This window comes from Bufo gargarizans, chromosome 3, assembly GCF_014858855.1.
Source record: "Bufo gargarizans isolate SCDJY-AF-19 chromosome 3, ASM1485885v1, whole genome shotgun sequence".
Classification (NCBI taxonomy): Eukaryota; Metazoa; Chordata; class Amphibia; order Anura; family Bufonidae; genus Bufo; species Bufo gargarizans.
The window spans coordinates 56,409,211-56,426,344 of record NC_058082.1 but is presented as its reverse complement, the minus strand read 5'-3'; the positions used below and the strand labels follow the sequence as shown (position 1 = coordinate 56,426,344).

General features: G+C 44.7%; 1 protein-coding gene across 2 annotated transcripts in view; it reads right to left on the bottom strand.

The window, feature by feature from the left end:
• Positions 1 to 1,783: 1,783 nt before the first annotated feature.
• CERS5 (ceramide synthase 5) overlaps positions 1,784 to 17,134 on the bottom strand; it is an 88,166-nt gene continuing 72,815 nt past the window's right edge. Inside the window, exons 7-11 of one of the 2 annotated variants that reach the window (XM_044286945.1) lie at positions 14,266 to 14,394; positions 13,266 to 13,372; positions 9,325 to 9,481; positions 9,057 to 9,086; positions 1,784 to 2,199 (exon numbers count right to left, since the gene is read on the bottom strand). In XM_044286945.1, coding sequence (XP_044142880.1) covers positions 2,050 to 2,199; positions 9,057 to 9,086; positions 9,325 to 9,481; positions 13,266 to 13,372; positions 14,266 to 14,394 — 573 coding nt within the window. In that variant the 3' untranslated portion in view covers positions 1,784 to 2,049. The remainder of the gene's footprint in view (positions 2,200 to 9,056; positions 9,087 to 9,324; positions 9,482 to 13,265; positions 13,373 to 14,265; positions 14,395 to 17,134) is intronic. The other variant, XM_044286946.1, reaches the window with a different exon arrangement.

Here is a 17,134-nt window from a genome sequence, read left to right as displayed (position 1 = left end):
GGCGACATCTGGCTGTTGTCTGGGGCAGAATGTGCTTCACCCTCCAGGGGCGGCTCAGTTCAGGACTGGTTGTTTGTGAGAAATGCTTTAGGCCAAGTCTTATGACATGTCTTTTACAAAAGAGAACATACAGTGCCTTACAAAAGTATTCACCCCCTTTGACTTTTTTTGTATTTTGTTACATTACATCCTTAAAGGGGTTTTCCCATCTCAGACAATGAGAGAATATCACTAGGATATGCCCCCATTGTCTTATAGGTGCGAGTCCCACCGCAGGAACCCGCACCTATGATGAGAACGGAGCAGGAAAATGAACGGAGGGCGCACTGGGCATGCGCAGCGGCCCTCCATTCATTTCTATGGGTCCACTGAAAATAGCAAAGCGCTGACTCAGCCATTTCCGTCTGCCTCATAGAAATGAATGGGAGCAGGGGCCGCGCGTGCGCAATGCGCTCCCATTCACTTCTATGGGAGCAACGCTTGATGGTGGAAAATCTGGGGTCTTCCAGCTACAACTCTCCCCGCTCCATTCGTGTTGTAGGTGCGGATAGCAGTGGTGGGACCTGCACCTATCAGACAATGGGGGCATATGCTAGCGATATGCCCCCATTGTCTGAGATGGGAATAACCCTTTAAGTTCAATGTTTTGTTAATCAGAATTTTATGTAATAGATCAGAACACAATAGTCTAAGTTGGTGAAGTGAAATGAGAAAAATATATAAATAAAACTATTGTTTAGAAATAGAAAACCGAAAATTGGCCTGTGCGTATGTATTCACCCCCTTTGTTAGGAAGCCCATAAAAAGCTCTGGTGCAACCAATTACCTTCAGAAGTCACAAAATTTGTGACATTATGTTCACCTGTATGCAATCTAAGTGTCACATGATCTGTCATTACATATACACACCTTTTTTGAAAGGCCCCAGAGGCTGCAACACCTAAGCAAGAGGCATCACTAACCAAACACTGCCATGAAGACCAAGGAACTCCCCAAACAAGTAAGGGACAATGTTGTTGAGAAGTACAAGTCAGGCTTAGGTTATAAAAAAATATCCCATGCTTTGATGATCCCCAGGAGACCCATCAAATCTATCGTAACCAAATGGAAAGAACATGGCAGAACAGCAAACCTGCCAAGAGACTGCCGCCCACCAAAACTCATGGACCGGGCAAGGAGGGCATTAATCAGAGAGGCAGCACAGAGACCGAACCCTGGAGGAGCTGCAGAGTTCCACAGCAGAGACCGGAGTATCTGTACATAGGACGACAATAAGCCGTGCGCTCCATAGAGTTGGGCTTTATGGCAGAGTGGTCAGAAGAAAGCCATTACTTTCAGCTAAAAACAAAAAGGCACGTTGTGAGTTTGTGAAAAGACATGTCGGAGACTCCCAAAATGTATGGAGGAAGGTGCTCTGGTCTGATAAGACTAAAATTGAACTTTTCGGCCATCAAAGAAAACGCTATGTCTGGCACAAAGCCAATGCAAAACATCGACCAAAGAACATCATCCCCACAGTGAAACATGGTGGTGGCAGCATCGTGCTGGGGGGACTGGAAACTGGTCAGAGTTGAGGGAAAGATGGATGGTGCTAAATACAGGGATATTCTTCAGCAAAACCTGTACCCCCCTGTGTGATGTGAGGCGGAGGTTCACCTTCCAGCAGGACAATGACCCCAAACACACTGCTAAAGCAACACTTCAGTGGTTTAAGGGGAGACATGTAAATGTGTTGGAATGACTGTGGTCAGACTTGGAGCTGTGATTGCCGCAAAAGGTGGCTCTACAAAGTATTGACTTTATGGGGGTGAATAGTTATGCACATTGTCGTTTACCGTTATTTTTTTCCTATTTGTTGTTTGCTTCACAATAAAAATAAAATAAAATAAATCTTCAAAGTTGTGGGCAAGTTCTGTAAATAAAATGATGCAAATCTTCAAACAATCCATGTTAATTCCAGGTTGTGAGGCACCAAAACACGAAAAAAGTCAAGGGGTGAATACTTTTGCAAGGCATTTGTATTACTATGTTGCTGGGCTGTCCATTCACTTATTCTTCAGACCACTGGCCACTTGACGCATGGCCATTAGCCCGGTTGGCCCCATTGCTGGATGTGTTATGGACTGATTTTGTGCCATTTAATGCTGTATCCTCTTCTTCCGAGCTGCTTTCTATATCACTGCGTTCGTCTTTCAATACCTGGCAAAAGAGAAAATTGAAAGGGAATGACTAACAAATATTTGTCTTTACACCTTTAAAAGGGGAGAGGAAATTAATCACCATTAGTAATGTAGAATTAATCTCTTCACAAGCACCACACTCAGGGCTTTTGCACACGACTGTATGCCCTCCGAGACATATGGTCCGTGAGCTGGCATGGCATATATCGTGCGCACGGGAGCGCACAGCATCATAGGTTACTATGATGCTGTGCGCATCGGACCGCCCGCGGGGCTATTGTCCCGCACTTATAAGATCATATGAGTGCAGTACAGTAGCCCTGCAGGCGGCCCGATGCGCACAGCATCATAGTGACCTATGATGCTGTGCGCACAACGTATGCCGCTCTGGGACATACGGCCCGCTCACGGACCATATGTCTCAGAGGGCATACGGTCATGGGCATGAGCGCTTAGTAGGAGCACGGTTAGGCGTAAATACAGGACGCATTAGCACTGTAGTAATCATAGGTCCTTGTGACAAGACAGATATTCTGCTCAATCCACAGAGCCAGTAATGGCCACGGGTATTCTTGTATAGAGATACCACATGGGTGTGATCATGCTATTATCTATGATACCCTGTCAGCTGTACCAGATCTCATAGGTGCAGCCTGAGTTTCCAGTCTGTATGGAAAAGCATCCTGACTAAATACAAGGCTTTTTTTTTTTTAACAAGAAACTGTACATTATGACATCTACAAAAAGCCTGGTGTTATAAAGTCATTTTAGGCCTCATGCACATGACATGCGGAAATACAGACGACGTCTGTGTGACATCCTTTTTTTTTTGGACACTGACTTCAGCGGGTCCGTGGACCACATTTTGCAGCCAAGAATAGGACATTTTCTATCTTTTGCGAAATGGACATACGGATGCAGAAAGAATACAGATGATCCATGTGCTTGCAAAATAGAACATGTCCTATACTTGGTCCAAAAATGCCAAGCATGGACCCATTGAAGTCAATGGATGCACAAAAAAACAAAAACCGATGCAACAAGGTCGTCACACGCACTTATCCACGTTCTGCAGACTGCAAAATACATACAATTGTCTGCATGAGGTGTTACAAGGGTTGTCTCATCTTAGAAAACCCATGCCACATTGCAGATGCTTTGACAGCTGACTGCCATGGTTTTGTCATCCAGAACCCAGACGATTTTGCCAGGGGAAGCCTTCTCCTTTCAGAAAAATGTTGTATTATATGCCTGTCCAGAAGGCATTACTCACCTAACCAATCTCTTGCCGCTGCTGTTCCAATACTTAGCAGGTCCCTGTCTGGCATCTCCCGATACGTTCTGTATATTAAGCTAGGTTCAGGAAATTGAGACCAGCAGGGACCTGGCAAGCATCAAAGCGGCAGCAATCGGTAAGGTGAGTAATGCTTCTTTTATTTCTACCCAATGTACCCATTATCTACTTAATGTTATTCTGCTAGACTACCCCTTCAAGGGCATAAAAAAAAAAGTGTTAAAAACTGTGCTGCATTTCTAGGAGACCCTCCAATCTGTGTAGCTTCAAAAGCCAACAGGGTTTTGGGTGCCCACTCTCTTGACCCCTTATGGGCAGCTAACAGATGCCCTTGAATAAAGCTCTACATTATAGAAAAGCTACGGTCTAGGTTGGCACCATATACATAAGATTATTATCAATGTTAGGGCTCTTTCACACTTTTGTTGTTCTTTTCCGGCATAGAGTTCCGTCGTCGGGGCTCTATCCCGGAAAAATCCTGATCAGGATTATCCCAATGCATTCTGAATGGAGAGAAATCCGTTCAGGATGTCTTCAGTTCAGGACCGGAACGTCTTTTGGCCGGAGAAAATACTGCAGCATGCTGCGCTTTTTGCTCCGGCCAAAAATCCTGAACACTTGCCGCAAGCCCGGATCCGGGATTAATGCCCATTGAAAGGCATTCATCCGGATCCGGCCTTAAGCTAAACGTCATTTTGGCGCATTACCGGATCCGACGTTTAGCTTTTTCTGAATGGTTACCATGGCTGCCAGGATGCTAAAGTCCTGTTTGCCATGGTAAAGTGTAGTGGGGAGCAGTATACTTACCGTCCGTGCGGCTCCCGGGGCACTTTGGAGTGACGTCAGGGCACCCCACACGCATGTGATCCATGCGCATGGGGCGCTCCGACGTCATTCTGGAGCGCCCCGGGAGTAAGTATACTGCTCCCCCGCTTTAATAGCGTCCTGGATGCCATAGTAACACTGAACAGTCTTCAAATGCTTCCAGTTCACTTGCGGTGTTACGGATCCGGCAGGCACTTCCGGCAATGCAAGTGTGAAAGAGGCCTTACGCTGGTGTAGATGGATGCAGACAAGCGATATGAAGTTCAAGTATTAAGCTAGAGAGTGTATACTGTTACCTAGCAGTAGATTCCTTACACTGGAATATGAGATTTGGAATATCTAAGCCAAATAATGTGTTTTATCAAACACAATAATAAGAAAAAAATAATTCCAGTCATGATTCTATGACTCCACTGTCAATACATGTGTGCATTGAATGCAAAGAATTACACTGAACCAGAGAATCCAGTCTGCAAACAGCGCTGTACTAAAGAGTACAAGGAATCTATTTCTGCATATGATAAGGTCCTTAAAAGAGTTTTCCAAGATTTTCATACTGATGACCTATCCTCTGTATAGGTGATCAGTATCTGATCGGTGGCGGTCCAACACCCAGGACCCTGCCGATCAGCTGTTTGAGAAGGCACCGGCGCTCCCGTGGGTTCTGCAGCTTTCTCCGTGCGCTGTACAGTGGCTGTGCTTATCGCATTCACTTCTATGGGGCTGAGCTGCGCCTAGGCCATGTGACCGATTAACGCATCATCATTGGCCTAGGAAAAGCTGTGAGAAGGCAGCGCCGCTACGTCGAGCGCCCGTGCTTTCTCAAACAGCTGATTGGTGGGGGTCCCGGGTGTTGAGAGGATAGGTCATTAGTATAAAACTCCCGGAAAACCCCCTTTAATGGCTATGTCCACCTTCGGGGGCAATTTTTTTATGATTGCATTTTACTCATTTTGGGCTAAAAAGTTTTTTTAATTGGTCTTCATAAAAATATTAAGCCAGCCATCTAATTAACCTTATCTCTAAATTACTAAAAAGGTCATAAACACTTATTTAAGCCACATTTAAGGCCAATAATTGAGCTATAATGAGTGTTTAGGAGGTAGGAGATCAGAGATAGTCAGCTGAGCTGCCTGACAGGAGACAGTAAAAATACAGAGCCTGGTACTAGGGAATCTCAAGGCTGTACAGAGAAAGGGGCTCAACATTTTTTAATAAGGACCAATTGAAAATAAAAGATTTTAGCTCAAAATGAGTACAATGCAATAAAAAATATTGCCCCCAAAGGTGTACATAGCCTTTAAAGCCTTATTCACATGTCCATGCACATGGTAAGGTCCATGAGAAGACAACCAGTGTTTCACATACAAAACCCTGATGCCATCCGTTTTGTGTCAATGGTTTTCACAGACCCATCGTTTTCAATGGGCATGTTTGGTCCTTGACAGACCAAAGTGGTGCCTGCTTCCATGACTTTTTTCATTGACCTGCAGTCAGTTGAAAACCACTGTGTGTTAACAAGCAAATTACAATAAATGGATCCGTGCGCTGTCACAAATCTGTGACTCAAGTCTGAATAAGGCCTAAAAGGGTTCTACTACAATGGACGTTTACCACTGATCACTAGAACAGGAGGAACAGAGAACCTCCTATTCCACCTCATTGTATGACTACATTGAGCAGTGTGAATGGATAATGCGTCCAGTTACTCCATTCAAAGTCAATGCTTCTGATGGAGACAGCCAAACATCTCTCGATTGTTCTTGTCAGCTGGATAGACACCGAATGGAGGGGCACTGTGCACGATCAACCATAGCTCCTGCAATCAGTAGAATAAGGCGCTTTGAAACCCCATTCTAGTGATCATGGAAATCCAAGCTCATATAAGGTGGATGGATGATAAACGTCAATTGTGCGAAACCCCTTCAAAAGGACATTTGAGGAAAAAACTGCACCAAGATGTACTTATATATTCAAACAGAATTACCTTCCATCAATTACCTGGAGTCGCACTGACTACATTTTATAGTATACCATTTGGCCAAAAGCAAGGAAGAAACCTGGATCCAGTGTCATAAGGGGAGGCCCTGGTGTTCTTGGAACCAGTGGGTCATCACACACCCTAAGGCCTCTTGCACACGACTATTAGTTTTGCAGTCAACAAATTGTGGATTGGCAAAATAAAAAAATGCGGTTCGTGTGTCATCTGCATTTTCTTGCGGACCCGTTGATGTGGTTCGCATCTTGTGGACATATTCTATCTTTTTGTGGAACAGACATAAGGATAGGGAAAGCTTTCCACATCCGTGTGTCCATTCAGCAAAAAGATTGAATATGTCCTATACTTGGCAAAATGCAGACCACAATGGGTCCAAATGTGGATGTAGACAGTATCCGCTTTTTACAGATCAACAATTTGCAGATGGCAAAATACATATGGTCATGAGGCCTTAAAGTGAGGACCACGCTTTGTAGGTCTTCAATATGGACTCCCAAACATGAAAGCAGGACTGTGCTCACACTGGCATCCAGGCCTTCTAATAAGTGTGTGAATAGAGGCTTAAGCCCGTAAACCGGATTTTCGGAACCAGGCAGCCCTTTAAGCCAGCCCCTATGACACCCCCCACAATATAGATTATACTAACTCTGCTCGCCTGCACCTGCCACGCGGATCAAAACATCTTGGTGATGGGGGCGGGGGGATAGCAGGCCACAATGGGGACAAGCCTCCCTAGCATCACGGGTGACACCAGAGAAGATCCTTGTCCCTGTCGCGGCCTGCTATTGGCTGCTGTCCCGATCGCGGCCTGCTATTGGCTGCTGTCCCGATCGCAGCCTGCTATTGGCTGCTCCTCTTGTCGTCTGATGTTTAGATCCGCACGACGTGGAGATTAAGCGGAGCCGTGCAGGGATCTGGAGTGACGTGGGTGCCGGGAGTAGGTAAATATAATGTGTACTGGGGGCCCATTATAGGGGTTGGATAGCCTCTTTAAGCCTTTCACTGCGGTCATTTTCCAAGCACCACTTGCACAATGTGGGAGTAAAAATCTGTCTTTGGTAACAAAGCTCTCTTTGTGTTAGTTTTTGATACACTGCAGGAAATTTTAAAAGGTTTAAAGCCCAGGAGGCATACATATACAGAACATGGTCGTTATAAGTTTTTTTAATTTATTTAATTATTTAATTTTTTTTAGAAGGGAAGGCAACACCACATACATTTTATCGCATAACCATGTAATAATTTAGGTCGATGGGAGTGAGGTAATCTTTTCTCTGTTTCCCTTGAAGGGGTTTTCCAACATTTTTATACTGATGATTATCTGATCGGTGAGGGTCCGACACCCAGGACCACCACCAATCAGCTATTTGAGAAAAAGCAGCGGCACTCCTGTAAGCACCACAGCCTTCTCTCGCTTTTCCTAAGCCAGTGACATCACGTTTATCCGACCGACACCGATCAGATACTGATGACCTATCCTGAGGATAGCACAAAAGAAAAATACGTAGCCGAAACGTCGTACTTGACGTGTGTGTGCACTCTTGGCTTCCAATAGACACACCGGACATGCTGCTGTGATCTTTTTGCCATCTACTACTATCCTGAGGATAGGTCATCAGTATAAAAATGTTGGAAAACCCTTTTAAGTACGTACGGTAAGGCAAGTGCGGCCGTGCACTGGTCTGTATGGAGAAGAACAAAACTCAACCAGCAAGAATTACAGGGAGTTCATGAAAGTAAGAGCCGTCTTGATTCAAGGTTCACTTTGCACAGTACATTATCATCATGTTTACAGGCACATAAACCATGTACATGAACTTAAGTGCACCTATAAACTGGGCGGAATCAATTTTGTAGCTGAATCCTGCAATCAGTGAGATTTCAATGGTAAGCCAAAAATGCCCTGGTAATATAAGGGTACGGACAGTCAGATTACTGCATGTAGTTTTTTATTTATTTATTTTTAAAGTCACTCCTGGTTCTGGCTTCCAAAACTGCCTGCAGAAAACTAACCATGTGGCCGACTGCCGTACCCCAACAGTTTAAAAAGAAATAAAAAAAACTGTAGAGAGGAAGTATCAAAATGGCTGCCTCCACTTTTTGCAATAACCATAACCGTGCATTTGATCGGCTGATCTATTAAAAGGGGTTTTCCAGGAGTTAAATATTGATGATCTATCCTAATGATAGGCGATCAATGTCTGATGGTTGGGTGTTGTGGCACCTTTGCCAATCAGCCGAGCGCTGCAGCCTCTTTACACTATATCCCGCACATTGATTCGCAGCTGTGTTTGACGCTGCAGCTCCGTCCCACTTGGATGGGACTGAGCTGTATAAAGGCCATGTGACTGATGGACGTGACTTCACTGGCCAAGGAAGAGGACAGGTCATCGGAAAACCCCTTTAAATGTATTGCTCTGGCATGTGATGAGGTAATCCCGTTTAGTTTGTAAGTATAGGAACTGATGAGAAGATGTTATGGCGGTGTCACAGGGGTGGATTTGGCATGTTCCACACATGCACCCAAAGCTTCTACTCTGGGTACAACTGCCCTGGCAAGCAGGGTAAAAGGATGGGATTTCATCACAGCAGGTCTACCCAGACAGGGTCCTGTGGTTAATCCACCCATGTCTTTATGAAGTTGGAAGCCCAGATTCATTCACGTTTTATGAATTTGGGCTGCAGTGAAGATAAAAAGGCATGCAGAAGGTGAAGGTGATGCAAGCAGGAAGGTGGAAACAGCACAGAGAAAACTTACAGGCAAAGGGTGACATTTTCCAGTTCCAACCTGACACAGAGAAAAACGAGGGAGAGAAAGAGTGAGGCAGGGAGTGCAAAGACATCCGAAGATCTGCTCCTAACAGGGTCACCTTGTCAGGACGGAGCGGCAGTAGATAAGCAATAGTCCCATTAGATTAGAAAGAATGAAATGGGCAATAAAGGACTTTCAAACAGACAAGGAGAAGAAAAAGAAAGATTTCTATTACACTTCTCCCCTCTGAGAACACCATCTGCATTGCACCTACCTTTCCCTTTGTCAGAGACCTGTAGGCTATGCGAATGACGAGGTAAGACCAAATGACCTGCAGGACTTGTAAGATTACCAAGAGGCCATTAAACAGCCACCATGAGGGGTAAGGACCGATCAGCTCCCAGCTCTCAAACAGCGTCGTATTCAGGATCCTGCAAAAAACAAAATTCCAAAATTAGCATCAAAATCCCAGGAATGAAGACTTCAGACCAGAAGCGAGGAGGTTTCCAGCTTCAATCATTGCTGAATCAAGAAGCTCAAGGCTCAGCATGGGAGATTTTTCCATTTTTACGCTTTCTGACGAAGCCCAATTATCTTGTTATTGCCAGTGAGCAAAACTGTAGGACTACAATTTTTGATACACCGTTTTCAAACCACATTGGGGGAGATTTACCACGCATCAGAATTAGGCTGAGTTCACACCAGCGTTCAGCCTTTCCGTTCTCCTGCTCCGTTATAGGAGCAGGAGAACGGAAAGGACGGATTGGGCACATAACTGAGACGAGCGGAGCCTACGGACCCCATAGACTATAATGGGGTCCGTTAGGTTTACGCTCAGAAAATTATTTTGGAGCGGAGACAAAAGTCCTGCATGCAGTACTTTCGTCTCCGTTCCAAAATCATCTTCTGAGCGTAAACCTAACGGACCCCATTATAGTCTATGGGGTCCGTAGGCTCCGCTCGTCTCAGTTATGTGCCCAATCCGTCCTTTCCGTTCTCCTGCTCCTATAACGGAGCAGGAGAACGGAAAGGCTGAACGCTGATGTGAACGAGGCCTTATGGCGTAAAATGCACCAAAAAGAATGGCGTTTTGATTTGCACCAAATACATCAACTGTTTTCTCCTGAATTGTCACCATAAAGAATGCATCATGCCAAAGCTATAAATGTCAAAGTGGGCGGGGCTATCAAACTGGTGCATCATCCTCTTACCGGCAGAAATGGCTCAAATTGTTGCAGACAATGAAGCCAGCTTATGTGGTGGTGTTTTGTGTAAAAAGTCTCATTTATGAAAAGTGAAACCAACTTGTGGTGGGAACAAGTGATCGGTAAGTATTAAAATGCTATTTTTTCTAACATGACTGGACAGCAGGGTTTAGTCAGTAAACTGGCATCCAACAAACAACAAAAACATGCCAAGTGTGAAACAAAAGTCGCAATTTACCAGTGGAAATTTTGCTAATATACTTCAAAAGTCACAATTATATTTCAAAAGTCTGAAGTGTGGTCTGGGCAGCAGGTGGCTCAAATGGCACATTTTGGTTAAAAAAAAAAGTCGCATTTTAGTGCCGTTGGTGTGAAAAATGCCACAAATCAAGAGAAATAGCCGAATAATCAAGTTGACATTTTAAAAAGTCACATTTTACAAGTGGCGTGCACCTTTTAATATAGGAGGTGAAACAAATGACCAGTTTTGATTTGTAACTTTAGTATATTTTTAGTGCAAATTACGCCATTATTGATAAAAGTCCCCCCCACTGTCCCAGTATCAAATGCCCTAGACCAGGCATGCTCAACCTGCGGCCCTCCAGCTGTTGCAAAACGACAACTCCCATCATTCCCGGACAGCCTACAGCAGGGCATGGTGGGAGTTGTAGTTTTACAACAGCTGGAGGGCCGCAGGTTGAGCACCCCTGCCCTAGACTGTCCAGTATAACATACAGATCATAGTACATCTGAAGCAATATAATCTACTCACAGTAGTGACTTCTGCTGGGTTACCCCTAATGTTTACAATGTCAGCAGCACAATATGGGCGGGGCAGCTGCAGTGTGATTGACAGCTCTGTTCTATGACAGTGCGAACAGTGAACGGACATATTCCGACAGAGGTTTATCTAGATTATTGCAGTCTACTTTAAAAAAAATTATAATCATGTTTTTATTTTTTTTAAAGTACGGTATATACTAGACTCAGACAACGCCTTTAAATGAGGTCTCTCAGACACTTTTATGCCAACCAAACGACTCCCAGGGCTCGATCGGATACTTAAGAACATGCACCCATACCCTTGTAAACATCCATTGCTTTAATACAATACGCAAATCATTTTGCAAGTGCCTCTGAGAGCAGCCCGAATCCCAAGAAGTGTTTCACATCTTACTAGGAAACCCTGCCCAGCTCTGCCGTTTTGTAGCCTGGAATAGTCACATATCTGTATGCCCGATGCAGGACACGTGCAGCTCATCTGAGTCCGCTGCCCACAGCAGGCATGGCACAAAGTGGTGAACAGTGGCTTAAATATCAGGTTAAGGATGTCTATACTATCAGGGCAAAGGGGAAGAAGAGGGGCAGGGTTTGCAAGTGAGACCTGGAGCACTTGCCGGGATTGGGAACGTCCTTGGGGCATTTACCTACTTATTTGCACAAAACAGCCACAAAGTGATATGGGTTTCTAACTTTGGTTGGCAGAAATATTCTGGGGTGTGTTCACATCTACACTGGAAGCGCCAGTAGGCGTCTCGGACACAGATTTGGGTAAACAAAGCAAAGCAGCTTGTTTCACAATTTCGTCTAGTAAAATGAACACCATAAGGCCGAATGCACACGGCCCTGAGCGGTCTGTGGTAACACGGGCTGGATTCCTGCTGAGAGCAGGAGCGCACGGAGTCATTGGTTGCTATGACGCCGTGCGCTCCCTGCTGCCGCCGCAGTACAGTAATACACTGGTGTGATCTATACCAGTATCCCTGTACTGCGGCAGCAGCAGGAAGCGCACGGCATCATAGCAACCAATGACGCCGTGCACTCCTGCTCTCAGCAGGAATCCAGCCCGTGTTACCAGGGACCGCTCACGGCCGTGTGCATTCGGCCTAAGTCTTATGCACACAACCGTGTGGCCACCGTCTAAGGACTCAATCACTTGAATGGGGTCTGTGGTCCGCATCAGACAGTCCGAAAAAAGTAGTGTTTTTGGTGCAGAGGCATGGACAGAAAACCCATGGAAGCCCTCCGTAGTGCTTCCGATCTGTGCCTCCTGGATTGCAGACCTATTCAAGTGAATGGGTCCGCACCCATGATATGGTGCGCACATGGCTGGAGCCCATATATTATGGACCCGCCGTTTGCAGGCCGCAGTATGGGCATGGCCAGGCAACGGCCGTGTGCATGAGGCCTAAATAGACTCAACAGACATTATTATAGTCAGTAGGGCCATCATCTGACAGATCTATGATGGCGCAAAACAGAAATAATACCAGAGAAGTGGAAATGTGAACGAGCACTTAAAAGGGGTTATCCCATCTGGATAATTAAGGCTTATCCTCTGGAACCCATCCCTATCTCAAGAACAGAACCCTACCTTAAATACTAAGGATGCAACGCAAGGCCTCTTTTACACGACCATGTGCTTTTTCTGTGTTTTGCGGTCAGTTTTTCACTGATCCATTGTTCCGTTTTTTTGTTTTGGTTTCTGTTCTTTTTTTCGCGTTTTTACGTATGGCATATACAGTGATTACATTACAAAAATATTGGGCTGGGCAAAATTTTTTCAATAGATGGTTCTGCAAAAACGGAACGGATATGGAAGACATACAGATGCATTTCCGTATGTGTTCCGTTTTTTTGAGGACTCATTGACTTGAATGGAGCCACGGAACGTAATTTGCTGGCAATAATAGGACATGTTCTATCTTTCAACGGAACGGAAAAACTGAAATACGGAAACTGAATGCATATGGAGTACATTCCTTTTTTTTTTTTTTTTTTTTTTTGCGGAACCATTGAAATGAATGGTTCCGTATACAGATGGTATGCGGAACGCAAAAAACGGCCCATAAACGAAAAAACAAATAAACAAAAAAAAAAACGCTCGTGTGAAAGAGGCCTAAGAGTGGATTTCTCCCTCTAGTACTATGGGACTTCTAAACATACTTGATCCCTTTACATGGCAGAGGAAATTATGGGATTTCTGTAAAATCTTTGAAAACATACTTACCATATTGGAAAAATCACAAGTCGTGTGGTAACAAACATGAGTCCAAAGATCATGAAGAAGCCGTCACATATCCTCTGGTACTTTGCATAATTTGACATTTTTGCTATCTTTTAGGGAAGAAGACATAGTATCAAAGACAATAAATACAACATCACAGCCTAGTTTTCTCAAGGGACTAAAGGAAGGATTTTCTATAAATGAGTAAAGTGAGTAAAGCAGAGAAATAATTTCACTGACCTACATGGCAAACAAATGAAAGGAATAAAAACGCAGTGACTTAATATACACTAACAAAGAAATAATCAAAAACACAGGCAATGGGCAATCAGCTCTGTGTCCAGTATGCAAATTTGAAGTATTTAGCTATGGGGGTCACGGTGGCTTCTTCTTCCCCACTCTGATGCTGAGCAGTCACAGCAGAGCATGATCTCGTACAATACAACAAATCTTGCAAGACGGTACTGTACAGTATACTAAATTCAGCCAGAACATCTCACTCAGGCTGGAGTGAGCTGCCACTGCCAGATCATCACCTGAGTGGGATGATAACCCGGCTGAAGTTACAGTAGTATATCGCATAGTCTCAGATTTGCTATATCTCTAAAGATCATGCTGCATGAGGCCACTCTGATGCTATCCATTATGACTGGACTGCATCAGGGCATGGCACCATCTTCCCCTTGCAGAAGGGAAGGAGTTGCCACTTCTGTGGCTAACCACTTCATATTTGCATACTGGAAGGACTTAAGAGACCAATCGACAATTTAGAACGTCGAATGGCACTAAAGTGGCGTTTACATGTGACAATGATCAGGACAATGGGGATAAAAGATTTAAATTACAACCATTCTTCCCCATATATGTTCTGCAGACGAATGATGATTGGCATAACAGATCATTATCTCGATGCTCCATTATTAGGAGACGCACAAAACATACAGTTTGCATGCACATTCACTATGCAAACCAGTTTATATATTCCTCTTAAAGAGCAACCTACCTCCATCAAGAAATCAGATGAATCATGCAGGCACAGCACCAGAGTCCCGACTCGGACCATGTTATTGACATAAGAAAACGATATCAGGCCAACAGCGGCCAAATGATGAACAAACATGATTAAGAAGTCCTGTCAATGAAGAAACAAACAACTTCAGACATGGAGATCAGGCCTCAAACATGCATTGTATGAAAAGATTTTGTATAGTTAAATTCTAGTGATACAGCAGATGTGGGAGTAGAGTGATTTCTGTATGCCCTTGGGTTTAAGGAATGTGAGACTTCTTAAAACTTTATTCTCAGAAGCAACATAAGTATACAAATGGAGAAATACGTTATCCAGAACTTTGCTACAACTTAATTCTGATTCTTCAGCGCTGCACATAGGATAGATATCATGTGGGGGATACGTATAACAACCAGGGCCTTTATTCTCAACATGCATCTTCTGTTGAAGAATGTATTCACACACAGGACTAGGAACCATCTCCAGCAAGTACCAGCCATAAACACACAGGACTAAGAACCATCTCCAGCACGTACCAGCCAGCCATACACACACAGGACTAGGAACCATCTCCAGCACGTACCAGCCATACACACACACAGGACTAGGAACCATCTCCAGCACATACCAGCCATACACACATAGGACTAGGAACCATCTCCAGCAAGTACCAGCCATAAACACACAGGACTAGGAACCATCTCCAGCACGTACCAGCCAGCCATACACACACACAGGACTAGGAACCATCTCCAGCAAGTACCAGCCATACACACATAGGACTAGGAACCATCTCCAGCAAGTACCAGCCATACACACACAGGACTAAGAACCATCTCCAGCACGTACCAGCCAGCCATACACACACAGGACTAGGAACCATCTCCAGCACGTACCAGCCATACACACACACAGGACTAGGAACCATCTCCAGCACATACCAGCCATACACACATAGGACTAGGAACCATCTCCAGCAAGTACCAGCCATAAACACACAGGACTAGGAACCATCTCCAGCACGTACCAGCCAGCCATACACACACACACAGGACTAGGAACCATCTCCAGCACATACCAGCCATACACACATAGGACTAGGAACCATCTCCAGCAAGTACCAGCCATACACACACAGGACTAAGAACCATCTCCAGCACGTACCAGCCAGCCATACACACACAGGACTAGGAACCATCTCCAGCACGTACCAGCCATACACACACACAGGACTAGGAACCATCTCCAGCAAGTACCAGCCATAAACACACAGGACTAGGAACCATCTCCAGCACGTACCAGCCAGCCATACACACATAGGACTAGGAACCATCTCCAGCACGTAACAGCCATACACACACAGGACTAGGAACCATCTCCAGCACGTACCAGCTATACACACAGGACTAGGAACCATCTCCAGCACGTACCAGCCATACACACATAGGACTAGGAACCATCTCCAGCACGTACCAGCTATACACACACAGGACTAGGAACCATCTCCAGCAAGTACCAGCTATACACACACAGGACTAGGAACCATCTCCAGCACGTACCAGCCATACACACACAGGACTAGGAACCATCTCCAGCACATACCAAAAATACACACACAGGAGCAGGAACCATCTCCAGCACCTACCAGCCATACACACACAGGACTAGGAACCATCTCCAGCACATACCAAAAATACACACACACACAGGACCAGGAACCATCTCCAGCACATATCAGCCATACAGGAACAGAAACCATCTCCAGCATTTACCAGCCATACACATAGAGGAGCAGGAACCATCTCCAGCACAAACAGTTGTGTTCAAATTAATAGCAGTCAGACATCACTAACCTGATCAATCACTGTTTTTGGTAGAAATTATATTTTTACATGGCAAATAATTTACTAACAGGTGTAGTAGAGTAATAGAAATCCAACAGACCCAACAGTCATGACATGCATGCTGCTGATTCTCTGTAATTGAATCACTAATTGAAAGGGGCATGTTCAAAATAATAGCAGTGTGAAGTTCAATTAGTGAGAACATTCATTCTTTGAAAAACAGGTGGCAATTATTGCCCTTATTTAAGGAAGGAAGACAGCAAATGTTGTACATGCTTGTTAGAGCATTTCTCTCTAAAATTCTGAGGAAAATGGGTCATTCCAGACATTGTTCAGAAGAACAGCGTACCTTGATTAAAAAGTTGATTGGAGAGGGGAAAACATAGTGCAGAAAATGATAGGCTGCTCAGCTAAAATGATTGCAAATGCTTTAAAATGGCAACCAAAACCTGAAAGACGTGGAAGAAAGTCAAAAGCTACCATTCAAATGGATAGAAGAATAGCCAAAATGGCAAGGACTCAGCCAACAATCAGCTCCAGGAAGATCAAAGAAGGTCTAAAGTTACCTGTGAGTACTGTTACAATTAGAAGACGCCTATGTGAAGCCAAGCTATCTGCAAGAAGCCCCCGCAAAGTCCCACTGTTGAAAAAAGACATGTGCTGAAGGGGTTACAATTTGCCAAAGAGAACATTGACTGGCCATATACACACAGCACTAGGAACCATCTCCAGCACCTAAAAGTCATACACACACAGGGACAGGAACCATCTCCAACACCTACCAGCCATACTCACATAGGAGCAGGAACCATCTCCAGCATGTACCAGCCATACAGAGGAGCAGGAACCATCTCCAGCACCTACCAGCCATACACACAGAGGAGCAGGAACCATCTCCAGCACGTACCAGCCATACAAACAGAGGAGCAGGAACCATCTGCAACACCTACCAGCCATACACACAGAGGAGCAGGAACCATCTCCAGCATGTACCAGCCATACACACACATAGGAGCAGG